The sequence below is a fragment of the Osmerus eperlanus genome, chromosome 7 (assembly GCF_963692335.1).
Source record: "Osmerus eperlanus chromosome 7, fOsmEpe2.1, whole genome shotgun sequence".
NCBI classification, from domain to species: Eukaryota; Metazoa; Chordata; class Actinopteri; order Osmeriformes; family Osmeridae; genus Osmerus; species Osmerus eperlanus.
The window spans coordinates 20,073,669-20,099,431 of NC_085024.1; the positions used below are offsets into that span (position 1 = coordinate 20,073,669).

Consider the following 25,763-nt stretch of genomic DNA (forward strand, 5'->3'; position numbering starts at 1 on the left):
GAGTGTGTCTGTGGGGAAAGGACGCGAAAGGAGGCGGAGTTCATGTTGCCCTGCTCCAGTTCAGCCTTGGGGGGGTAATCATGGGCGTGCGAGGGCGGTGGCAAGGCCGGAGTTGCGTCAGCCTTGCGCTTGCTGGGGCTCATGGGAACGGTGAAGGTCAGGTTGGTGTGGAAAGAAGGCTGGACTCCCGAGGGGTGTCTCTCCCTCTCGCCACCCCCCAGGGCCCCCAGCTTGGCCCCCGTCCCACTGGGTTGCCGGTGGCGCCGGTGGGGGAGGACCGGGGAGGCGGTGATGGGGGAGAAGTTGGCCGGGCGGAAGCCAAAGAGCGGCGAGGGCGAGGGCGAGGGGGCGGGGGAGAAGGGCGACTGGTTGGAGATGGGCGAGAAGCAGGGCGTGCCGGAGCGGGAGCTTCCCAGCGACACCAGCATGGTCGCCGCCTCGCACTCGTCAAAGTCGAAGCGCGACGAGAAGTCCTGGGGGAGGAGCGAGGGCAGGACGAGGCGGGGCCGCGAGTCCCCACCCCTGCTGCTGGCCTCGCTGCTGTCGCGCGACGTCTCGTCCCAGTCGAACTCGCTGCTCGCCCGCCCGCGCAGGTCGGACGGCGTGACCGTGCCCGAGCTGCTCCCTCCTCCTCCCCCGCCGCAGCGCTCCCTGTCCCCCCCGCCCCCCACACCTCCGCCGGCCCCCTCCATCTCCTTGGTCCTCATGGAGAGGTGGCGCGAGCAGTAGCCGCGCCGCTGCGACTCCTTCAAGCAGCCGTCCCGCGAGCACAACCGCCGCCACTGCTTCCCGTTGAACTTCTTGCGGATGCCGTTGGGCGTGCACACCACGTCGCCCTTCTTGTACTTCTGCTGGGCCAGGGAGAGCGGGGTGCGCGAGCGCGACGAGGACGTCGAGGTCGACCCCGAGCACCCGCCTTCTCCGGCGGGCGTCGGGGTCCGGGAGGGGGTGGTCTTCGGGTGCGGAGCACCGCCGCTCGTCTCCGTGGCGCACGGCGCGGCAGGGGGTGGGGGCTGGGGGCCGGCGAGGCGGTGGGGGGGCGTCCCCAGGCCCCGGACCACAGTGAGGAGGGGAGAGGCGGAGGGGAAGACTCCGGGGGGCTTGGAGAGGATGTGGCGGTGCTGGGGCGCCACGCCGGCTTTGGGGGTGCCGGATAAGGCCATGCTGAACTGGGTCACCTCCATGTCTTCCTCTGGGGTGTGTGGCTGCTTCTGTCTGTCTCTTTCCGCCTCTCTGTCGGGGTAACCCTGTCCCTCTCCCTCCGTGGCTCGGCCAAGCGCGATGCCAGCTACAACGCTGGCGGTGCCCGCCGGGGAGTGGGGTGGGGGAACGTTGCCGTAGTGATGCCCCCCCACTATCGCCGCAGGCGAGAACCCGTGACCCGACATGGCGCCGCCCTCTCCCAGCACCATCCCGATACTCAACTGACACACCTCCCTCTCCACCTCCATCTCCTCCCTCCTCTCCCGCTCCTCCCTCTCCCTGTCCCTCTCTCGCTCCCTCCCTCCCTCCATCTGGGGCAGCTCCCACGGGGGGGTGAGCAGACGAAGGCTCTGCCTGGACACCCACACGGCCTGAGACCTCCTCCTCTCCTCCTCCCCCCTCCCTCCCCCCTCCGGGTCCTCCCTGTCCTCGACCAGCAGCACCCTGTAGGGGAAGGACACCGCCGGATGGGGGTCCACCTGGGAGACGACCCCTTCCCTGTACGGCTGTCCCCCCCCGGCTTCCTCCACCCCCCCCTCTTGCAGAACCCCCCCGAAAGGCACGCACACGCGAGTCCCGATGGTCACGGGGCAACTCCCCGGAGGAGGGGCGTCCGAGATGACCTCCACGGCGGTCTCCTCCCCTGGCTTTGGGGAGGTCAGCTCCCCGCCTCGGAAGGGGTAGTGGACCAGCCCCTCCTCCCCCTGGAGCTGCACCTCCACGGTGCCCCCGCTCACACTCCGCACCACCCCCGCCCGGAAGACGGGGGACTGGGCTGCCGAGGCGCTCTCCCTCCCCCCCTCCTCCCCTGCAGCCGTCCACTTGGCTCGTCTGCGGGCCAGGACTCTCTGGTTCTTTAGACCCCTGGCCAGGGCGTCCGCCAGTCCCCCAGACGCCCTGGACCCACGGGGGCTGGGGGGGTCCAGGGTGCTGTGTCTGTGGTGAGGGCCCGTGAGGAGGTTGGGCAGTGGGGGGGGCACACTGTGGAGGGTGGGGTCCACGGCCTCCAGGTCTGCCGAGTGCTCGCTGGCTGTGTCTGTGGAAGACGAGCGTACTGAGTTAGGGGCCCCCTCGGCCTCCGTCTCCCCGCTCTGGGGCTCTCTGTCTGGGGGAGCTGCTGTCCTCGAGGCCCCTGTGGGCCCATCTTCCACCAGGGGGTCCCCAGTGTGACTGTTAACCTCCGGATGCATACGATCCTCACAGGTTAACACACCAGGAGCCAATGAGAGGCTACAATTGCTACTTCCTATAGAACTGTTACTAATGCTGTTACTAATGCTGTTACTTATGCTGTTACTAATGCTGTTACTAATGCTGTTACTAATGCTGTTACTAATGCTGTTACTAATGCTGTTATTAATGCTGTTACTGTTACAGATACTACTGTTACAATTACTGTTGCTCATATTGTTTGTGTTGGCATTACGGCCATCGATATTACTACTGTTGTTCCTACTGTTGTCACTACTGCTGTTACTACTATTGTTACTAATGGTGTTACCATTAGTCTTGGAGATGTCGTTACTGACAATCAAGCTGTTGGAGTTGTTGCCCTCAGTGTTGCTGAGGCTGTTGTGGTAGCTGTGCTGTGTGTGGGTCTGGGTGGCAAAGGGGGGGCTGGCGGCGGAGAAGGCGGGGGTTTTGCTGGCACAGTGCTGCTCATACATGTACTTCTTCTTGGGGATGCGGGCCTTGAACGTGGCCGTCTTCCTGCTGGAGACGGTGATGGGGCTGGGGGTGGTGCTGGGGGCCGGGCTGGGGGCCGGGGGGAGGGTTTTGATGCTGGACTCTGTGTGTTTGGAGGCGTTGATCCCGTAAGCCCCGCCTTCCTTCACCCCCTCTCCTCCCTCTGTGGGCTTCCTTGCCGTCTGCAGTCGAGGCCCCTCCTTCTTTAGGGCTTCGCCGCTGCAGATTGGCTCTTTCGGTGAGCCGCCGGGAGCGGACGGGGTTTGTTTGCGCGTTGTAGGGCCGGGGGGCGTGGCTTGTGGGGGTCTGTCGTCGGTTAGTTTGCTGACCTTGTCTTTCTTTGCGTTCCCCCCCGGCGGGGCCTCGGCCGCCCCCCTCTTCTTCCCTCTGCGAGCCCGTGTGGATGGGGGGCACCTTCCGCCCTGCTTCTTTAACTGCCTCATCTCTCTCTCTTCACCTTCACACACTCGCTACAGCTCCTGATCCGGGGTGAGTACCAAGAGCAGGATCTTCGTTTTCTTGTTTTTGTTTTTATTCTTTTCTTCCCCGCGTCTCTTTTCTGCGGCCCCCCCACCCTCTTGTTTTTCCTTTTCCTGTCTTTTATCTTTTTCGACCACCCTTTTCTGTCCTTCTCCCTCCGTTTTGGATGCTGAGTGTGAGAGAAGAAGACAGAGAGAGAGACAGGAAGGGAGAGAGAGAGAGAGAGAGAGACAGAGAGAGAGAGACAGAGAGAGAGAGAGAGAGAGAGAGAGAGAGAGAGAGAGAGAGAGAGAGAGAGAGAGAGAGAGAGAAGACAGGTGGTCATTTATTATCTTCATCATCAAAAATTGCTGGGATTAAAAATGACGTCATCCCTAGAAGTGGCTCGCACTGCGCTCGATGACTGCTATAGAGAAAGGGTAACACGATACCATTCATCCTTGTGTAATCCACTAATGTCTGCGTGTGCGTCTGTGTGTTCCATTACGTGCAAACGTAGACAGAGATCTGCGAGGCTCTAGACTGAGGCTGTACCTCCACAACACCTATGCAGATATTTCACAGCCATGAAGGCTCAGCAAAGCCATTAGGTCACGTATGAGTTTAACAGTGTGGCCAGATCCATACGAGAGTGAATCATTCCAGTACCCCATGTGCAAACCCTCGCGGAACCTCCCTTCGTGCTATACTGGGTGCATTTGTTGACGTTTCTGTTTCTATCTTACTCTTACTATCTCTGTAACACACACACGCACACACACACATACACACGCACACACACACACACACACACAGGGGGAAATTATTTCTTATGAATATGCCCACCCTTTTTCCATTTGACGTGCAAGCACGAAAGCACACTGGAAGACGCGCACCCAAACACACACTCTTTCATGCAGTGTTTCCCCTACCATTATATTAGGGGGCCCCCGCCCCCCCCAACGGCACCCCCCGCGCCCCCTGGAAGGTGAAGTAAAAAAATATAGCGCCCGATCACAAAATAAGTAATTTAAGGTTACCTTTCCTATAAAACAGGTCTATAGCTTGCTCTTTTATTAAACAAACTAAATGGCCTTATGTTATTGATCCTATTTACCCCCCCCCCCCCCCGCCGCCGCGCTATCACCCCCCCCCCCCCCAAACCTGTAAACCTAGGGGAAACACTGTTCATGGATTACCATCTAGAACACTAATCACTCACAGTCAGGCTGCTTGCTTGACGCTTGACGTTGCGCTCGTGTGTGAGTACTAAACATGCAGCCCGGCATCAACACATCAGCCATTATTTTAACTGCCATCGTGTGTCGGGGTAGGCCAGAATGAGGTCACTGCAAACCAGGAGGCCAAAAGGTGAGCCACACTGGCTGGAGACAGAGGGAGAGAGAGAGATGGAGAGAAAGAGAGATGGAGAGAGAGAGAAGGAAAGAGATGGAGAGATGGAGAGAGAGAGAGATGGAGAGAGAGAGAGACATGGAGAGAGATAGAGAGATGGAGAGAGATGGAGAGACAGAGAGATGGAGAAAGATGAAGAGAGAGAGATGGAGAGACGGAGAGATGGAGAGAGAGAAAGATGGAGAGAGAGAAAGATGGAGAGAGAGATGGAGAGAGAGATGGAGAGACAGAGAGATGGAGAGACAGAGAGATGGAGAGAGAGAGATGGAGAGAGAGAAAGATGGAGAGAGAGAAAGATGGAGAGAAAGAAAGATGGATAGAGAGAAAGATGGAGAGAGAGAAAGATGGAAAGAGAGAGAGAAGGAGAGAGAGACATGGGAAAAACTAACGAATTAAATAGGCTTACAAAATGTTGTGGTAAACCAGCACATTTAGAACAATCCAGACTGAGCTACTGTGCCCAAATACAAATAAATTCAAAGTTTGTCTAAATAAATAGACAAAGCAAAATACACACTCACATCCCCGTGTGCGCACACACACACTGACACACCACACACACACAAACATCAACAGAGGCACAGACACACACACATCTTGTCCAAGACGCAGGGAGGAGGAGAGTTTGGTGGGGGACTTTTTCAGACAGTCACTTCGTACCCCTGTGGTGACTGTGCATTTAACTATTTGTTGCAAAACAGCCACACATACACCCCGCTACACAATAACTTCCTGTTGCTGTTCTGCACGCGTATCCACCACGCTCATCACAAGTCAGTCTCATACTAGCCGCTCCCCTCATACAGCTGGATATCAGAAGGCTGGACAAGCTGAGGTCCTACTGGCTGAGGGTCTGGGGTTACATTTTATATTTAGTCATTTAGCGGACGCTCTTATCCAGAGCGACTTACAGTAAGTACAGGGACGTTCCCCCGAGGCAAGTAGGGTGAAGTGCCTTGCCCAAGGACACAACGTCATTTTAGCACAGCCGGGAATCGAACCGACAACCTTCTGATTACTAGCCCGATTCCCTAACCGCTCAGCCACCTGACTCCACCTAGTCAGTTGAGAGGAGAGCTCGGCTTGAGGAAAGGGGGACTGACATGGAACGAGCCACATGCCTGCATCCTGAGTTCCCGACCCCTGCAGTTCCCCCCGCGGCACCGGCCTGCTTCTGAGCCGCTCCTCAGCTGGTTTCCCACCGTGGGAAATCACAGCGAGGCGAGAGAACACACAAGCAGGGGCTGGGACACAGGAATGCCAGACCATGGCTCAGTAGGAGCCGGTCATTGGGAGAGGCCGCCCTGCGACGTTTGGTCTGGAAGCTCTGCTGTGGGGGAGAGTGGAGGGTCTGCTGTGGGGGAGAGTGGAGGGTCTGCTGTGGGGGAGAGTGGAGGGTCTGCTGTGGGGGAGAGTGGAGGGTCTGCTGTGGGGGAGAGTGGAGGGTCTGCTGTGGGGGAGAGTGGAGGGTCTGCTGTGGGGGCGAGTGGAGGGTCTGCTGTGGGGGAGAGTGGAGGGTCTGCTGTGGGGGAGAGTGGAGGGTCTGCTGTGGGGGAGAGTGGAGGGTCTGCTGTGGGGGAGAGTGGAGGGTCTGCTGTGGGGGAGAGTGGAGGGTCTGCTGTGGGGGAGAGTGGAGGGTCTGCTGTGGGGGAGAGTGGAGGGTCTGCTGTGGGGGCGAGTGGAGGGTCTGCTGTGGGGGAGAGTGGAGGGTCTGCTGTGGGGGAGAGTGGAGGGTCTGCTGTGGGGGAGAGTGGAGGGTCTGCTGTGGGGGAGAGTGGAGGGTCCTGGGTCCAGGCCGAGAGGGCTGGGGACACTGCCCTGCTTTACAGGCCTCCGATCTGATCTCAGCCTGGAAAAATGTCGTTTGGTCATGGCGTTTAAAAATGTACTGGGATTTGGCTGATAAGAGCAGACTATCTGTGTGTGTGTGACTGTGTGTGTGTGTGTGTGTATGTGTGAGAACACGTGTGAGAGAGAGAGAGAGAGAGAGAGAGAGAGAGAGAGAGAGAGAGAGAGAGAGAGAGAGAGAGAGAGAGAGAGAGAGAGAGAGAGAGAGAGAGAGAGAGAGAGAGAGAGGCTATACCATAATCTTGTTCATAAGTGTTTTTTGAGGACTTTGTGTGAGGTAGTCCAATGTCAACAGCTGTCTATGTCTGCATGCTGTAGGTAGAGCATGAGAAAAGACTTGATTGGATAGGGTCGGCTTAATAACCAAACTACTGCAGGTTTTCAGTTCAGGTTAAAGTCTAAATAACTGACATGACGTCCCTCTGAAGCTTCCTGACTAAAATGTCAGGTCTGTTTCTGGAGACCTTCCGGAAACCCTTGATGATAATTATATTTTAGGTGCTTGAAAAAAAGCAGTCCAAAATAAGATGATTTGGTTAACGTGTTCTGTTATCCAATTCAGAGCGTTACCTTGAAATTTATTTTGAAATGTACAAAATGTCTTTGCACATTTTATATTGATTCAACCAAAACTTTGAAACAATTTCTTTTCCTGCAAAAGGAAATCTTTTCCTGTCCTACTATGGGCAAATCATTAGAATAGGCCTTATTGACATCCATATTAACCTTACCAACAGAACAGAAAGTTTTAATTTGTTCAAGCTTGTTTCAGAACTTCAGAAGATCAAGGACATCCATAATTGACAGATAGAAATCGTGCCGGAAAAATTAGAGCAGGTAGGCTTCCCTAAACGCCACACACACTGTGAGAACGGGCCGCTTCAAAGATCACAAGCTTAAAATATAACCTACAATCCTTCAACGTCTCTTTTACTGCATAGCAACATCAGACAAATAAAAAACACACACACACACAGACAGAAACACACACAGACACACACACACAGACAGAAACACACACAGACACACACACACACACAGACAGAAACACACACAGAAACACACACACACACACAGACAGAAACACACACAGAAACACACACACACACAGACAGAAACACACACAGAAACACACACACACACACAGACAGAAACACACACAGACAGACACACACACACAGACAGAAACACACACACACACACAGAAACAGACAGAAACACACACAGAAACACACACACACACACACAGCAAACGGGAGCAGCCGCCCGCACACACTTTAACACTCTCCTTGGAATTTACAGCACAGTCATGCACACACTGTTAAATTCTCCCTTGGCCTAAGACCACTGTCACACACACATGAGCAGGGAGGCCTTCACTCTATCCCTAGTATTTAACCCTCTCAAATACACACACACACACACACACACAGATACACACTCGCCCCTCTTCCTACGTGCACCACATTAGGTGCATACAGCAGGCTGGGTACAAGCATGCAAGCAGACAGGGGTCATTCATAAGGAACTCATCTCAATGTCACTGCTGAAGAGACTAGCACACATGCCAGTAAACACATATGCTCTTGGTGCACCGGCCTTTATCAGAGTACTCCACAGTGGTAATAACTTACTGCTACAATGCCATTTTATTGAAGCCACTCGTGGGGAATACTGTGCAATGCCCCACTGCACCATGGCAATGTGTGTGTGTGTGTGTGTGTGTGTGTGTGTGTGTGTGTGTGTGTGTGTGTGTGTGTGTGTGTGTGTGTGAGAGAGTGTGTGTCGCCCTGCATGGGAGCATACGATGTATGAAACGTTTTTGCTCAACACACTTGTGTGGCGCAACTGCAGTAGGCCTACACACACACACACACACACACACACACACACACGTTAAGCGGTGCACTGCAGTGAATGTGTGATTTCACGTTCTTCAAACATTTGTTCGGTGTTGCACCTTTTTCCGTACTAGCCTACAAGGGTACGCGTGTTCGAGAAGAAGTGCGTGTGTGTGTGTGTGGCACTCCACAGACAGTCCCTCTCCAAAAGCGTTTTTCTGGGTGTCTGAGAGGGCGCAAGGCTGCAGTGTGTATGTGTGTGTGTGAAGGGGGGGGGGGGGGGGGCGCTAATTCACGCTACCCAACACTGCACCACTTAGTAGTAAAACTGTAGTACTACCAGGGTACCACACTCTGCCCATTTTGAACCTTGTTGCCAGGGCGTTTAAACTGGGTCACCGGGGAAACAGACATATGAAACAGCAGAAAACAACACCCACACGGTTGTTAACCCCGACATCCCCTGTTAGAGTGGGTGTAGTGATCTCACAGTGCGACACCATGAGTCAAATATTTTTTGGGGATGGTATTTTTTATGCTGTGAGAGGGCGAGCGGTGAAGAGTGTGTGTGTGTGTGTGTGTGTGAAGGCAGTGTGGAGAACATCAGTTGTGACGTACGATGAATACTGGCAGCTGTTTGCTGGCTGGCATATATGACTGCACGGATTATTGATTAAAGAGAAATATTGAAGGTGCTTGACCACTGCATCCAGTCACATATTGATCTGGGAGCTGTGGTATGGATTAGAGGTGACTAGTGTTGTTTGGGACCAATTGGCAGGACTGCCAATGCCACATCAATGGCAAACCCTTCTGCTAGGCAATGGGACATTCATTCCAAAAGGGATTTCCTTGCACATGCACAAGTGCAATGGTAATACGTGCAGTGTGTGTCATGCACTGGCCTCTTATATAGTATAAAAGCTGTCTGATCAAAAAAAGTACTAAAAGCACAGTACAACTAAACGCCCTCTCTCTCTCTCTCTGTCAATACTGCACATAGTGTAAGTGGGGAAAGTGCCAGAACGCATCTTCAATGGCATGCATCTTGAGGTAATGATGGCTTTGTAATAGCAGTTAAACCGGAGTCACGGATTTACAGCTGCAAAATAGTAGATATTGTGTCTTTATGTCCGTCCCTGATAGTAGGAAGTACTACGAGAGCCGCCAGTATACAATGTCAGGAGTATTACGACTAGGGGCAGTCTGTTGGTCTGTTCCACGTACGCTGCTCGGTGGCAAACACAACAACCGGTATCGAGTAACGCTCACCTCTGCTAAACAGGGCCCCGCTTTTCTGTGCACAACGCAGTTTTTGCTTGTTAATGTCAACTACTTATCGTTCACATATTCGCAGATACTTCTGCGGAGTTCTATTGGTATATGTTATGACAGAAGTTGCAGTACAGCGACAGGCTCAACGTCTTGTTTTTCTGGGTCGCTGTAGTGGCTGCCTAGCCGAGGTTATGTAGTAGTAGTAGAATCAGCGGTAGTAGTAATAGTACATTTGCAATGACAGTGTCAATCGCCTGTAGCCGGCTCTGATAACAATGCAATGCGTCTTTTAGCTCTTGCATGACATTTTACACTTAAAACACACTTCGTGAGCAAGACAGCAAGCCTTACGCTGTATACAGTAAAGAGCTGCTGCACTTGGTCGATATTACAACCTTGTCTGTAGTTTGGGAGTCTATCCGCACTGCACGTTAAAGTAAGCTGCAACAATAATGAAGAGAAAATAAGTATAGCCTATTTCTCTGTTACACGTCGCAGTGATGCTCGTAAGCATTGTATAGTATGCAGTTAAACATTGAGAAAGTTTAGATTGTGCACCCCCCACCCTGCTTCTTTTCGCTCTGGTTTCTTCCTTGATACTTCACGAGCGAGCTGTGTCACTATTTGTTAGCACGCGATCACCCCCCCAAAAAAGAAGCCAACTGACAGACCGACCGTTGACCGTTGTTGGAAAAATGTGTTATTATCTTAATGGAGTTGAAAAGACTATTCTAATAAGATTTATTTAGTTTCAACTCACCGTAAGAGCAAGATTCGGCTGGAGACAGAATGATTTATTGTCCTATTCTGCAAATGAGGAAGCTTGCACCATCGTGGTTAACATCCCTTGGCTGTTCGTGGATACAGTGTGGTCCGAACTCGCACTTTGATTTTCCTCCGAGCATGTCTTTTTCCCACAGCAACTCAGACAGGGATAAAAACTATCTCGGTCCCTTTTTCACTACAGTCACAAAATGGTGAATGAACCACTAACAGCTGGCCGGTCTGACCAATCACAGATCAGTGACAAGTACAGTAGCCTATCAACGAGGAAGGTACAAAATAAAGGGCGTAGACTTATGTCAAGGTCTACAAGATTGACACAAGAAACTGGCGAATGGCGGCACGATACAAACCCAAGCCAGTCCCCTGTCCCAAACTTTACAGTATCCAATAAGGGCATTGGGAACCATAGGAACAGTGTGAGGGCGGGAATAAGGGAGGGTCCAAGTCTGTATCAGTCGCAAACCTCTCTTGCTAAAGCAAAGCGGTATGTTTACCATAACTGACCGCAATCCTTGGCCAAACAGTGAACCGGTGTGAATTGTCAGTTGTTTTCACATTTACAATAGGCTTGTGCGACAACGGTTGCTCTTGATATTGTCACTCTCTAATAACAAGGGGGATTGTATATATCATTTTATGCAGTTGGTAAAATATTTGTCACCATTAGTTCTGCATACCATGTTTTGTGCATTTCTGTAGCTCCCTCTCTCTCCTACTCTCTCTCTCTCTCTCTCTCTCTCTCTCTCTCTCTCTCTCTCTCTCTCTCTCTCTCTCTCTCTCTCTCTCTCTCTCTCTCTCTCTCTCTCTCACTCGTTGAATCCTCTCCTCTTTCCCTTTCTCTCAGCAACAGACCCTCACTTCGCGGCTGCCAGCCAATCACGGCCTTAAATTCAGCTCTCCCTGACGTCGGTAATTACTCTGCCCCGCCTCTCCCATAGAAAGTGGACGGGGATCTTGGTTGACGTCACTTCATCGACGTGCGATTGGCCAGGCAAGCGATGTCTCTGAGCCAATCGCCAACCGCAGGAATGATGTCATCACGCTAGTTGCCACCAGCTGGACCAAGGGGGTGTGGTCTGGCGTAAACTCGGCTAACCCCGTGTTTGTACTGCAAGTACTACGAGAAAACCGGTGTACCGAGACTCAGTCCAATAAGGCATTCACTCGCCGACAAAAAGACAGCTCTAATAAAATATCACTCTGAATTGTAAATTGCCAGATAAACTTTTGAATACAAGGCGTCTGTAAACATAGTGTCCATAATGAGGTTTTCACCATTACATCGACTGTTATAGAAAATCAAACTGCGGGGAAATCAAATAGGTGTCCTCTTTGGCCAGGCAGGAACATTAACAGTTATAGTAAACAACATTACATAATATTTCTTTGTAGTAGACAGACTCATGCAGAGACCGCCTGCCCAAACAGCGGCCTCGCAGCAGCCCCTGCCGTCAGACACATCTCATGCATGCATGACGCTGGGAACGAATGTCTGGATAAAATAAGATTACAATCCCTCAGCCGATAGACAACCATTAATGGTTCTTAAACATGCAATATCATGTACATTTAAAAGTGTCTGTGTGTGAGTGTACGTTTGAGATTTCACACACTGTTTGATAATCATACAATCAATGTCTAAGAAAGAAAATAGAGAGAAAATAGTTTGTCAGTGTCGAATCGAAAGACAGAAGACGGAAAACGTCAGGAAGCGACACCTAGTTGTCAAAAGACAACACTGCAGTGTAATGAAGGTTAGCATTCTTTCGGCCTTAGGATATACTGTAGTGCTGTGTGTAAAAACTGTTACTGATACTGCTCTTGAATCAGTCATTGCTCCAATTTCCATTTTACACCACAGCGACAACATTTGCTTCTGAATCTGGAGTCTGCATTCATAAGCAATGGGCACCGAACTGAAGGAAGTCTCTCTTGTCACTCTATGTTAACTTTAGCTGTAATCCACACATTTTCATGGTACATAATACAGTGGTATAGGTAACTATCTGAATGAATTCACCAATCTGTCTAAATGTTGACAGTGATAAAACAGCTTGGTGAAACTTGTTTACACAAAGGGAGATAGATTTACAAGGCGTGGATTACGTCATGTCTGTGCAATGTTCTCTTCTCCCTCGTTAGCAAGTCTCCCCCCGCCCCCGCCCCTCTCCCTTGGACCCCGGCCTTTGACTTCACCCCTCACCCTGGCAACGGCCCCTCTCTATGTGATCATCACTGACCTGTCAATCAAATGTCAGAGGCCCACCCCCTCCTGCCGGGCTTCAGGTCATCAGATTGGCCTTTGGGAACAGACAGCAATAGAAGCTACGTCTCAAGTAAAAAGAGAGAGTGGGAGGCAGTGAGAGAGAGACACACAGAGGTCAGACACTGATGAGAGGCCTACACAACTCTTTTTTTTTGGGGGGGGGGGGGATTAAGAAACATAAAAGGTTGTATGTAAATGTGTTGTAGGGTTAGGTACACTTATCTCTGCACATATCTAATGCTTGGGCCTTGGTTTAAACACCCTTCGAACCTGAGATGTCGACAGTCCACGTAGCTGTCTGGGCAGATGAGACACAGTGCCCTGTCAGGTGTTATGTTCGTGTTCTCCACCCAGGTCTAACATCTCTGCCTTTCCACAGTAACCAGGCCTCCACAGCAACCAGACTTCCACAGCAACCAGGCTTCCACGGTAACCAGGCCTCCACAGTAACCAGGCCTCCACAGTAACCAGGCCTCCACAGCAACCAGGCTTCCACAGCAACCAGGCCTCCACAGTAACCAGGCCTCCACAGTAACCAGGCCACCACAGTAACCAGGCCTCCACAGTAACCAGGCCTCCACAGTAACCAGGCTTCCACAGTAATCAGGCTTCCACAGTAACCAGGCCTCCACAGCCAGCCGGACTCGTGGAATGTCAGCCAGCTCTGGCTCCTGTACCACTGACACTCACAGTAGCCTTACTGTAACCCCTGACCCTGTGACCCCGTGACCCCCTAACCCCAGGCCTTCTGGCCCTCTCTTCGTCTGCATAGTGACTGTGCCTGTAACTGACAACAAGTGAGTGGATGTGAAGCGTCCAACGCGGAGGTGTTGCTGAGTTACATGGGGTTGATATAGGCTTCAGATGCCTTTGAATCCACAACGAGGAGGATTAGAGTGACAAACCAGGCTTTATTTGGGCCTAGGTCTGCAACCAGAGACATACAGCTCTTCCACTCACCCACCCACACTATGTCCCTGTGGCCATGGCAACTTGTGTTCACAAAGACATAAAGTTGACAGTGGATGTCATTAGTCCTGGCATACAGACGAGTGGGTGTGTTGCCCAACACTAAACATTCTAGCATTTTGGCGCCACAAAAGTCAGGGAGTCAGGTGGCTGAGCGGTTAGGTAATTGGACTAGTAATCAGAAGGTTGCCAGTTTGATTCCCGGCTGTGCCAAATGACGTTGTGTCCTTGGGCAAAGCACTTCACCCTACTTGCCTCGGGGGAATGTCCCTGTACTTACTGTAAGTCGCTCTGGATAAGAGCGTCTGCTAAATGACTAAATGTAAATGTAATGTAAAAGGCATAAGGTCCTGAGGACCAAGTTGCCATAGAAATGCAGCTAGACCGCGAGGACACGCAATACGTTTTGCCCGACCTTCCCTGTATAGACGTGTATTCTGTTCTAAATATTGTATCAATGAGTTCCACCCATTGTATCTTTCCATGGCTGGCATTCTTCTGCAGACAGACTGTGTATCGAGTGTCACAGAGAGCCAAGCCTGTTCCTGGAATTGCAGCAGTCTTCAGAGCTCGTCCTCCTTCCTCCTCAACCGCATGCAGTCAACTCCCCCCATCCCTTCCCCCAAACCAACCAAAAAAGCACCCTGGGCAATTAGAAGTGATTAGATCTGATAAATGATCCCGTGAAGCTGTGAAGGGTTTAGGAGGGGCAGAAAGAGACAGAGAGCGGGAGAGAGAGAGAGAGAGAGAGAGAGAGAGAGAGAGGGAAGCATACTTTGCGGTGGTCTACACCCCCCACCATCTTTCCTCATACTATGGTGCTGACAGTTGATAAGCAGGTGGATGGGTAAAGAGGTGGGGCTCTAATATGCTAAGGAGATCTGAGTGTGTGTGCAGGCGAAAAAATAGGGAAAGGGGGAGGGCGAGAATGAGAGAGAGACAGAGGTCAGAGACAGAGGACAGTGTGTATCTGTAAGAGAGAGAGAGAGAGAGAGAGGGAGCAAGGGAGAGTGTGTGTGTGAGAGAGAGGGTGTTTGTGAGAGAGAGGGAGAGAGAGAGAGAGAGAGAGAGAGAGAGAGAGAGTGTGTGTGAGAGAGAGAGAACTATGACTAATTGTTGGGCGGTCTTGTGACAGCAGCCATTCCAAACGAACAAGTGCTTTACAAAAGTTAGCCCTCAACTCTGTGACACACAAAAATCGACCAAGATAAAAGCTCCTTAAGTGTCGGAGACGCCGCTAGGCTGAGGTTAGACGGCGTGCTCACCAGTGATTTGCCACTGCTTTGTGACACTGATGAAGGGGTAGGAAAACATCTTGGCGCAAGCGGAGCATAATGGCATCGTTAAACCCTGACAGAGGTCGTAAAAGGGGCCAACTGCCACACGAGCCGTGGCAGGCAGTACAGTAGGCCCAGTGTGCAGTAGGCCACATTCTGTGACACGGTAACACGACACCTTTCAGCTGTTCCCGGGGATGCATGCCTTTCAGGAGGCGAATGGACGGGGTTCTTCTGTGGAGAACGGCTCTTGTCGAACACATTCCTCTCTTTATGAGGGTGGGACATGTGAGGCAGCAGGCATAACTGAGAATACTGTACATTGGTGACGGTGGGGAGAGTTGGGGGGGGGGGGTTAAGGTTAACCCTAACCCTTTGGGTAGTTAGGTTAAGGTTACCCCTAACCCTTGGGGTAGTTAGGTTAAGGTTATCCCTTAAGTTAGGGCAGACGAGTTTCATCTGTGATGTGTAACTCGAAATCCCTTTGAAACGTCACCTACTTTACATTTAGCAGACGCTCTTATCCAGAGCGACTTACAGTAAGTACGGGGACATTCCCCCGAGGCAAGTAGGGTGAAGTGCCTTTCCCAAGGACACAACGGCATTTTGCACGTCCAGGAATCTAACCGGCAACATTCTGATTACTAGCCCGATTCCCTAACTGCTCAGCCACCTAACTTCCTCCTTTGGCTTGAGTTCTCTGTCAAGTTCTTAGTTTTGACTCGTCGATAAAGTGCTGTCACAAGTGCTGTCATTTACTTTTGCTTCGAGTGCTCTCTGCCTCCCCACTGCACGAAAACATTCACACTTTTTATATTTTGCTCAGTCAATTCCCTTCTCGTTTTGAGGCGTTCTCGCAGTACGCTTTTTGAACAGCAGAGGGGGATATACATTCGACAATGGTGGAAGGCAACAGTGTATTCAGTGCTCAATCTCATAGCATGGCTGCCCTTGAAGTTAATAACTACTTCAGGAAAGCTGTTAGTTTTTCTATTAACAGGAAACTGTTTGTATTAGCCAAACTGCCAAAGAACTGTGTGTAAAAAGTGTGTTTGAGAGAGAAAGGGGGGATAGAGAGAGAAAGAGTGAGAGATAAATAGTGAGAGAGAGAGACAGAGAGAGATAAGGGTAAAGATATGGCCTAATTCTTGTGTTGCGGTTGATAGAGGGTCTTCTCTAGAGAGGATGTGGCCAAGCTATAAGTGAAGCACACCGAACAAGGTGTGGAAGTCCACACGAGGCTCTAAACCTTCACCTCAAATATCGTGTTCTCTCTGCAAAGGTGAGTCTGTACCGTGATGCCATTGTATAGCATGAGGGTGCTTCCCTTCGTAGCGCAGGTCTATGCTGGAGTCACCGTATATAATGTGTAGTGCATTGTTCTGCAAAGCATGCATACAAAAGTGTGTGTGTGTGTGTGTACGGTGGGAGGCAGGCGGGTTAAGTTTCCGCGAAAGCATGTGCCGTACGAGAGCAAGAGGGGAAGTGGTGCAGGTGAGAGAGCTCAGTGGTTACTGTGGTCTCTCGCTCGCTCTCTCTCTCCCTCTCGCAGCCTGTGAATCCACACCTGTAGAACAGGGGCTCTGTAGAGCTGGGACATCGAAGGGGCCCAGGCCCTTGCAAAGAAAAAAAATCTCAGTGTCCATCAGACACACCTGTCAGCTGCCTTCATCACACACACACACACACAAACACTGACCCTGTGGGAGTCACTGCATGTGATAACCACATAATAGGCAGTGGGACAGGAACTGTGTGTGTGTGTGTGTGGAAGGGGGGGGTTGTAGTTGGTAGTTCTCGTTTGTTCAACTGTCACCTGGTGACCTGCTAAAATCAAATCAGGTGCTCTGTAAAAGGACAGAGAACGAGGGATGCACTTGATTTTCAAAAGATCCAGGACGGCAACGTGAAATAATTGCACCCCATGCGGCGCCCGCGTCGACATTCTAACGTGTTCTTTCCGGTGTGACAGCCTCCCTCACCTTGGTTTCCCTCCCTGCCCACGTTTCGTCTTCACGCCGTTGACGTCAGACTGAAAAGTGTGTGTGCGTGTGCGCGCACTCCCCGCAACGTGAAAGTATTATATGGCCGTGTACCAAAGTGCTTTTTCTCATCATGACACATGAAAGCTCAGAGGCGTCCTTGTCACAGGAGCTGTGTGTGCGTGTGTGTGTGTTCCACATTGTAATGTCACCCATACCGGAATGATAAAGGAAAAAATCCCACTTATGTACAGTTTATACCTGCATTTTGTAGTGATGATTTAGTTGGATTATAAAATTGTAGTCCATAAGTAGTTAAAGAACATGTGTTTTGATTTATTATTTATGATCAAAATGTTGACAAACAAACAACAGACCTTGACGTGGTTTTTAACCAGTTTTAATTAACCCTGATTACATCTTAATTACAAGTTTGGAATAAAATAAAATAAACACGAAAGAATTAAAGTAGAGAAAGTCAATGTTACATCATGGTATTAAATCTTATCTCTCCATCCGAGTGTTACGTAACCGTTTAGGGTTAGGAGTAGAAATGGGGGAGAGAGAGAGATATAGTAGGAGATTGAGAAAGATAGACCTTTCACAGTAAAACAATACACATCTTTTTTTCTTCTTTTAAAATAATACAATCCCGAAAAAATGAAATAATATACAATAGCGCGAGAAAAAAGTAACAATATAAAATAAAAATTACAACACCTGACAGATAAAATCATACCACCCCTTCCCTCCCTGCAAGTTAAATCCTTGCCACAAATACCCCCCCCCCTTCCCTCCCTATCAGCCCCCTCTGTAATTTCTGTCATCATAGCAACTCTCAGAATTAAAATGACACTTTTTAAATGTATCTTACAAATGTAAAAACGACACCATGAACCAGGGGGAAGGGGGGGGAGGTGGGCTTAAAGAGGACCAAGGTCCACATTGCCACGGGTGATGTGCACAAAATAAAGAAATAAAAAAAACAAAATAAAACTGTAATGGCTACGAGTGAGCCATGGATTAATGGGGTCGGGTGGGGTGGGGGTAAATAATCAAACAATGACAATAATGATAACATCCACAACAACAACAATAATAATAATAATAATAAACAGCAATATTGACATCAGAAAAGAAGGGGGAAATAAAACACTTGAGTTGAGTTTCTTTTTCTAACGACTGAAACAAAAAACAATGTTGTCTTGGTGCAGTCTGTCTGCCCTTCGCTACCTGGGATCTGGTCTCTGGACTAGGACTAGGAGACTCAAGGACTAGGAGACTCTAGGACTAGGAGACTCTAGGACTAGGAGACTCTAGGACTAGGAGACTCTAGGACTAGGAGACTCTAGGACTAGGAGACTCGAGGACTAGGAGACTCTAGGACTAGGAGACTCAAGGACTAGGAGACTCTAGGACTAGGAGACTCGAGGACTAGGAGACTCTAGGACTAGGAGACTCGAGGACTAGGAGACTCTAGGACTAGGAGACTCAAGGACTAGGAGACTCTAGGACTAGGAGACTCTAGGACTAGGAGACTCGAGGACTAGGAGACTCTAGGACTAGGAGACTCGAGGACTAGGAGACTCGAGGACTAGGAGACTCGAGGACTAGGAGACTCGAGGAATGCCGCGACTTAATCTAACTGGCTAGGGCCTCGTCCTTCCTCGCCGCGACTGAGTCCGATCACAACGCAGAGAGGCGAAAGGTGGACAACGCTTGCTGTAGAGAGAACGGAGAGAGAGAGAGAACATCGAGAGGAGAGGGTGACAAACAGCAGAGCAGGCAGCATGATAGCCAGTCTGTCACCTAGATATGGATGAGTATTAGTAAGGCAGCTGTCAGGTTAAATACAGACGCGGGGAGGAGGCGCAGGCGAGGGATGGGGGAGACCGTGTGTGTGTGTGTATTGACCATCACAGGGGTCTGATCACAGAGATGTGATCATCTCAGCCAGCCTGATAGCATCCCCGGTTCTGACTCATCTTGCGTTGGATTGGCTCAGGCTGGTGGGGCACATTTAAGACTTGACCAATCAGAAGCCTGGTTTTCGACCTGTCCCCAGAACCCAATGCTCGGGGATTTAAACAAACATCTACGAAGCACAGCAGGGTCAAACACAGGAGGCGTGAGTGTTTGCAGGACTGTGTGTGTATGTTTCCATGTTGTGTGTGTTCTAAACAGTCTACCCAAGGCCAAGTCTGACATAATGCAAGCTTCCTCCATATTTTACAGTGTACCCAGGCAGCTTAATCCCAGTGTAAACCAAGGGCATTAGGGCTAACTGGCGGAGTTCACTAACGGCCCTTTGGCAGACCTCCACTGCCAACCCTGGCCCAGCCTGAAACCTCCAGGCTGCAACACAGAGCACAGCACCACCCAGGTTAAGCAGATGGGGACCATGCATGGACTGGGTTACCCATGCATTAGAAAATGATTATCGATCGTTAGTTACTGCATAATAGTCTGGCCGACCACCCTTGGTGGTTCTCTCTTCTCTGGCTTGTTGTAGTTTTTCTGTGTTTTTTTTTCTCATAAAAATTGCCTGCAAAAAAAACTACAAACAAAAGGTCCCTTGATTTTGCCCGACTTGGTCTTCACACCTTTTTTTTCTGGTTACTAGATCAGACGGAGGAAGTGACATCAGGAGGAAGTGACATCACCACGCCTGATCACTCAAAAAAAAAAAAGACTTCTACAAAAAGAATCCTGAATATGTCATTTCATTAAATGCTTTGTCTTTTTAAAAATCTCAGTTTATACTTTTCATATATAATATATAAAGATATAGTTTGTATGTGTGTGTATATATGCCATTAGGACAAATAATTTGTACATGCTATAAAAACAAGGCATAGAGAGGCAGTGTGTGTGACAGAGGTTTAGGATTGTCCACCCTCTCTCCAGGATGCTTCTTCTAAAGGCTGCCAGGCCAGCTCACTGTCCAGCTCACTGTCCAGCCCACTGTCCAGCCCACTGTCCAGCTCACTGTCCAGCTCACTGTCCAGCTCACTGTCCAGCTCACTGTCCAGCTCACTGTCCAGCTCACTGTCCAGCCCACTGTCCAGCCCACTGTCCAGCCCACTGTCCAGCCCACTGTCCAGCCCAACACCCCCCACCACCCCGTCCACCCCCCAGGGACAGCCCCACAGGGCGAAGCAGAGGCCCGGAGAGAGCGAGAACCAGTTAAGGAACTAAAGGCAGTGTGGTGTGCGGGCGCGTTTGTGTGTGTGTGTGCTCATCTTTTGCTGGTTTAGTTAACACTATCAAATTAGGCTTGTTAGACTGGGGCGCGGGGGGGGGGGGGGGGAGCTGGTGTGTGAGGAGCGCCTGCCTGAGGGACTCCAGGTCACCGCCTTAAGCTCACTAGGCTATCAGATACTGGGCCCAGGACCCCACCCGCAGCCCCCACCCACCCACCCACCCACCCCCCCCTCCCAACCCTCCAGCTGCTGTCCCCAGTGGTCCCCCTAAACTTGGATCTCTTTCAACTAACTTCCCTCGAATCCCTCCTCTTTTCCAGGAGACCAGAGAGAGAAACAGATGGAAGAGAGCGACGTACAAATGTCAAGAGTTCTCAAAGACCTGCATGTGGAGGGAGAGAGAGGGAGGGAGAGAGAGCTCGTGGTCCTCCAGGCGCAGTGTCTGTTTAGCTGAACACCAACAGCCAAGCCCGGCAGTTCCCATACACCCCTCCACTGTGTGTGTGTGTGTGTGTGTGTGTCTGTCTCTGTGTGTGTCTGTCTGTGTGTCTGTGTGTGTGTGTCTGTGTGTGTGTGTGTGTCTGTGTGTCTGTGTGTGTGTCTGTGTGTGTGTGTGTCTGTGTGTGTCTGTGTGTGTGTCCAGTATAGTACAGCGAGCGGCTTCCCTGAGTGGAGTGGCAAGTTCTTGTGAGAAGTTCTACTGGTTCACCCCGACACCATCCCACGATGCTGGCTTACTACATGCTCCTCTCCTGGAGTAGTGGGGGAGGGGGGGGCGGGGGCGTTCTGTACATTCTTCTTAACTCTCCCTGTCTCAGGGGCTCGGTGGTATTACATAGGGGGTGGTTCAGGCACTTTTAGAAGCCCCCCCGTTTCATCTGTTCAAAAAAATAATAATCTGAGAGCTTGTTCAACGGGGGCTTGGCCCAGGCCAGGGGCCGGGAGCCAGGGGCCCCTGAGCAGAGAGACTTGGACCCTGGACCTGGGGCGGTCAGAAGGCAGGGAAGCAGCTGCTGGACCTGGGAGTGTGGATCCAGGAGGGTGATGGTGCAGCCTGGAGGGGATCAGTAGGTCCGGCTGCAGCGCTGAGACAGGGGAAGATCACCCACCCTCATCATCACCACCATCCTTCCCCAGTTTCAGTCACCGTCCCTGGACTTCCCCTGAGCCGGGCACCCCCCCACCCCTCCGAGTCGACCGGGTGGTCCCTGTACAGACGGAGGGGGGGTGGGGGTACAGAGTTGGGGGGTCTGGGTGGAGCAGGGCTGTGTGTGTGGAGATGTGGGTTCTCTCAGGTCCGAGCGGGCGGAAGGACTAGATGGGGGCGTCAGTGAGGAGGGTCCAGACAGGGAAGAGGAGGGTCCAGACAGGGAAGAGGAGGGTCCAGACAGGGAAGAGGAGGGTCCAGACAGAGAAGAGGACTGTCAGTGGGACTCATTTACACTGATCTGTACAGCCATACACTTGTACTGTAGTGTTTATCAGTGTGTGTGTGTGTGTGTGTGTGATCAGCAGTCCTTGCTCTCTAGAGACAGTTGGGCGGTGGCACGGTGCAGGTCAGAGGTCACCCTCCTGTGTGCCAGGGGGGGCGGGGGGCATTCGTACCCCCCCAAGGGGGGCGGGCTGTCCCCGTCCCCGCTGCCGTTCTCCTCCGTCTCCATCCCTTCCCCGTTCCTCCCCCTCTCCCTCTCCTTCTCCTCCCCCCGCACCTTCTTGTCGTCAGACTCCTCCAGGGACGCTTCCATGCGCTGGTCCTCGCTCCAGCGCCGCTTGAAACGCAGCTTCAGCGGAATGCACTTGGTGGGGGCGGGGCCGGCGCTGTGGGGGGGCGGCGGCGGCGGGGTGGAGTCCCCCGGCTCGGCCGGCTCGCTCTTCAGGGCGGGGAGGGGGGGGCCACCGCGGGGGCCGTGCGAGGAGGTGAAGAAGGGCAGCAGGCCCGGGGGGGGCGGCGCGGGGGCCTTGAACACGTCCTCGTCCAGGTCCTCGCCGTCGTGGGGGTGGTGGTGGCCGTGGGCCAGGCCGTTGGGGGGGTAGTGGGGGAGGCCCCGGAGGCGGGCGTGGTGGGGGTGGCGGGCGTAGAAGAGGTCGTACTCGTCATCACGGTCGTCATCGCTGATGTCGGTGACCTCCACCTCCTCCTCGGACTCGATGTCGGAAATGGGCTCCACCTAACGCAGGCACAGGGACAGCAGATGGTCAGAGACGGGGAGAGAGAGAGGAGAATGCGTCTCCATGGAGACCTGTCGAGCTCTTTGTCGCGTTAAAGCTGCGAGAGAAATCCCCTGATATCTCATGTGCTTAAGTTCATCACAATAAATAGTCATCAGCTGTTGTTACAGGGCTATAATCTGTTCATGTCTTTTGTCTTATTATTATTCATTCATTCATAGATGCGTTCCTACTGTAACCTATACTGTGTACTGTTGACAGCTACAGATCTATGATGTAGTGAAACACAAACACTAGGGGTGGGAATCTTTTGGTACCTCACGATTAGATTCAAAACGATTCTTGGGGTCACGATTTGATAAAAAACTGATTCACGATTTTTCAGAGAAAATAAATAAATCATAATAATCCAAAAATATATATATAATGGATACAAAAATTACAATAAATTACATCGTTAAAAAAATCGATTCACATACATTTGTGAATCGATCTGAATCGCTAGCAGACTGAATTGCGATTCAAATGTGAATCGATCTTATCCCCCACCCCTAAGAAACAGCCCACTGTCTGTATGTCATCTCTGTCCCTTTCTACTACGAGCCGGCGCGGGTGGTCTGTACACACACTGGAGGAGCGCGTTCAGCCGTTTCACCACCAGCGACACGCGTGCGTGCGCCCCGGGCCTCACCTTGATCTTGGGAAGGCCGGTGCTGTTGAGGGAGCCGGTGGAGGAGGAGTTGGACACCAGGCCGGAGCCGCCGGCCGCGCTCAGGTCGCTGCCGAACGACAGGGACGAGCCCAGGCCCGAGGTGGAGGACAGCGAGCCGGAGCCCGACGATAGCGAGCCTTGCCTGGGGTTGCCCCCGCACCCGTGGCCCTGGCTCTGGCCTTCCCGCTGCTTCTTCCCCAGCGGCGGCGGCTGCAGCTTGAACTTGAAGGGCGACATGTGCGGCGGCTCCTCGCCCAGGTGCAGCGGGTGGTGGATGGGGTGGGAGTGAGGGTGGGGGTGCGGGTGGGCCGAGTGCGGGTGGGGGGGGTGGGCGTGGGACAGCGCCGACGGGTGGTGGTGGCTGTTGTGGCGCTCAGCTCCCCCTCCCCTCTCGCCGCCGCCCCCTCCTCCTCCTCCCCTCTCCGGGGCCAGTGAGCTCTTCTCGGGCGCGGCGCGGTGGGGCTGGGGGATGATGATGTTGGGGTAGTGAAGGAAGGCGCGGGGGCTGAGGTGGTAGTTGTACACGCTCTGGGTGTGGGCCTGCAGGTAGCGCTTCATGTCCTCGGGGTTGAAGGAGAAGTGGGAGCCCAGCATGGGGGACAGGGAGGGGGAGGGGGAGTAGGGGAGGTGGGAGGACGGGGTCATGGACAGGGCCGGGGACAGCGGGGGGGCCAGTAAGCCCGCCCCGCCTCCGGGCCCGGGCAGGGGGGACACGGGGAAGGGGGACATGGAGTCGGGGTGGCCCCGGTGGCCGGTGGGCCCTCGGGGGCCGGCGTGGGCGGGGTTCCCCGGGCCGCCGTACATGCGGAACAGCGACTCGTGGGAGAGACGGGGGTGGATGATGCTCCTGTAGCCCCCTCCCCCGCCCGGCCCCCGCTCCCCGCCCCGCTCCTCCCCCCCGCCCCCGTTGCTCTCCTCGATCTCGGAGTTGACCGAGGTGCCGTCGCTGCAGTCGCTCACGGAGCCGCGCGCCATTCGCCGGGCCACGGCGCTGAACACGCCCCCGGGGCTGCGCAGGTCCTCATTGGGCGAGAGCACGTCGGAGGGCGTGGAGGGCGGGAAGCGGAAGTGGCTGGAGGCGCCGGTGGGGACGGGAGGGGCGCTCTGGGGTACCCCACTCCCTGAGGGAGGAGAGAGGGAGGAGGAGGAGGGGGAGGAGGAGGAGAGAGGGAGGAGGAGAGAGGGAGGAGGAGGAGAGAGGGAGGAGGAGGAGAGAGGGAGGAGGAGAGAGGGAGGAGGAGGAGAGAGGGAGGAGGAGGAGAGAGGGAGGAGGAGAGAGGGAGGAGGAGGAGAGAGGGAGGAGGAGGAGAGAGGGAGGAGGAGAGAGGGAGGAGGAGTGGGAGGGAGGAGGAGAGGGAGGGAGGAGGAGGAGAGGGAGGAGGAGGAGAGGGAGGGAGGAGGAGGAGAGGAGGAGAGGAGAGGGAGGGAGGAGAGGAGAGGGGAGGGAGGAGGAGGGGGAGGGAGGAGGAGAGGGAGGGAGGAGGAGAGGGAGGGAGGAGGAGAGGGAGGGAGGAGGAGAGAGGGAGGAGAGGGAGGGAGGAGGAGAGGGAGGGAGGAGGGAGGGGGAGGGAGGAGGAGGAGAGGGAGGGAGGAGGAGAGGGAGGGAGGAGGAGAGGGAGGGAGGAGGAGAGAGGGAGGAGAGGGAGGGAGGAGGAGAGGGAGGGAGGAGGAGGGGGAGGGAGGAGGAGAGGGAGGGAGGAGGAGAGGGAGGGAGGAGGAGAGGGAGGGAGGAGAGAGGGAGAGAGGAGGAGAGAGGGAGGAGGAGGAGAGAGGGAGGAGAGGGAGGGAGGAGGAGGGGGAGGGAGGAGGAGAGGGAGGGAGGAGGATAGAGGGAGGGAGGAGGAGAGGGAGGGAGGAGGAGAGAGGGAGGAGAGGGAGGGAGGAGGAGAGGGAGGGAGGAGGAGGGGGAGGGAGGAGGAGAGGGAGGGAGGAGGAGAGAGGGAGGAGAGGGAGGGAGGAGGAGAGGGAGGGAGGAGGAGGGGGAGGGAGGAGGAGAGGGAGGGAGGAGGAGAGGGAGGGAGGAGGAGGGGGAGGGAGGAGGAGAGGGAGGGAGGAGGAGGGGGAGGGAGGAGGAGGAGAGAGGGAGGAGGAGGAGAGAGGGAGGAGGAGAGGGAGGGGGAGAGGGAGGAGGAGAGAGGGAGGAGGAGGAGAGAGGGAGGAGGAGGAGAGAGGGAGGAGGAGAGGGAGGGAGGAGGAGGAGAGAGGGAGGAGAGAGGGAGAGAGGAGGAGAGAGGGAGGAGGAGGAGAGAGGGAGAGAGGAGAGGGAGGGGGAGGAGGAGAGGGAGGGGGAGGAGGAGGAGAGAGGGAGGAGGAGAGGGAAGGGGAGAGAGGAAGGAGGGTAGGAGAGAGGAAGGAGGGTGGGAGAGAGGGAGGAGGAGGAGAGGGAGGGAGGAGGAGAGAGGGAGGAAGAGAGAGGGAGGAGGAGAGGGAGGAGGAGAGGGAGGAGGAGAGGGAGGAGGAGAGAGGGAGGAGGAAGAGGAGAGAGGAAGGCGGGTAGGAGAGAGGGAGGAGGTGGGGGGAGGAGAGATGGAGGGAGAGAGGGAGGAAGAAGAGTGAGGAGGAGAGAGGGAGGAGGAGAGAGGGAGGAAGAGAGAGGGAGGAAGAGGAGAGATGGAGGAGGAGGGGGAGAGAGGGAGGAGGAGAGGGAGGGGGAGAGAGGGAGGAGGAGAAGGGG

General features: G+C 53.3%; 2 protein-coding genes and 1 long non-coding RNA gene across 5 annotated transcripts in view; all 3 read right to left on the minus strand.

Moving 5' to 3' along the window:
* Positions 1-10,700, minus strand: part of cicb (capicua transcriptional repressor b) — a 37,035-nt gene extending 26,335 nt beyond the window's left edge. Inside the window, 2 exon segments of the mRNA XM_062466224.1 lie at positions 1-3,538; positions 10,486-10,700. The exon segment at positions 1-3,538 is cut by the window's left edge and continues 647 nt beyond it. Coding sequence (XP_062322208.1) covers positions 1-3,332 — 3,332 coding nt within the window. The 5' untranslated portion in view covers positions 3,333-3,538; positions 10,486-10,700.
* Positions 10,701-17,389: 6,689 nt separating this feature from the next.
* On the minus strand, positions 17,390-20,295 carry LOC134023526 (uncharacterized). 3 transcript variants are annotated; one of them, XR_009930786.1, is made up of 3 exons: positions 18,593-20,285; positions 18,481-18,519; positions 17,390-18,423 (listed from the first exon to the last, which is right to left on the minus strand). It is a non-coding gene; the product is annotated as an uncharacterized LOC134023526 (long non-coding RNA). The 3 variants fall into 3 exon arrangements; XR_009930784.1 differs by having other exon boundaries at positions 17,390-18,519; positions 18,593-20,295; XR_009930785.1 differs by having other exon boundaries at positions 17,390-18,535; positions 18,593-20,295.
* A 157-nt stretch (positions 20,296-20,452) lies between these two features.
* erfl3 (Ets2 repressor factor like 3) overlaps positions 20,453-25,763 on the minus strand; it is an 11,823-nt gene continuing 6,512 nt past the window's right edge. Inside the window, exons 2-3 of the mRNA XM_062466225.1 lie at positions 23,069-24,411; positions 20,453-22,376 (exon numbers count right to left, since the gene is read on the minus strand). Of these exons, the coding sequence (XP_062322209.1) occupies positions 21,717-22,376; positions 23,069-24,411 (2,003 nt within the window). The 3' untranslated portion in view covers positions 20,453-21,716. The remainder of the gene's footprint in view (positions 22,377-23,068; positions 24,412-25,763) is intronic.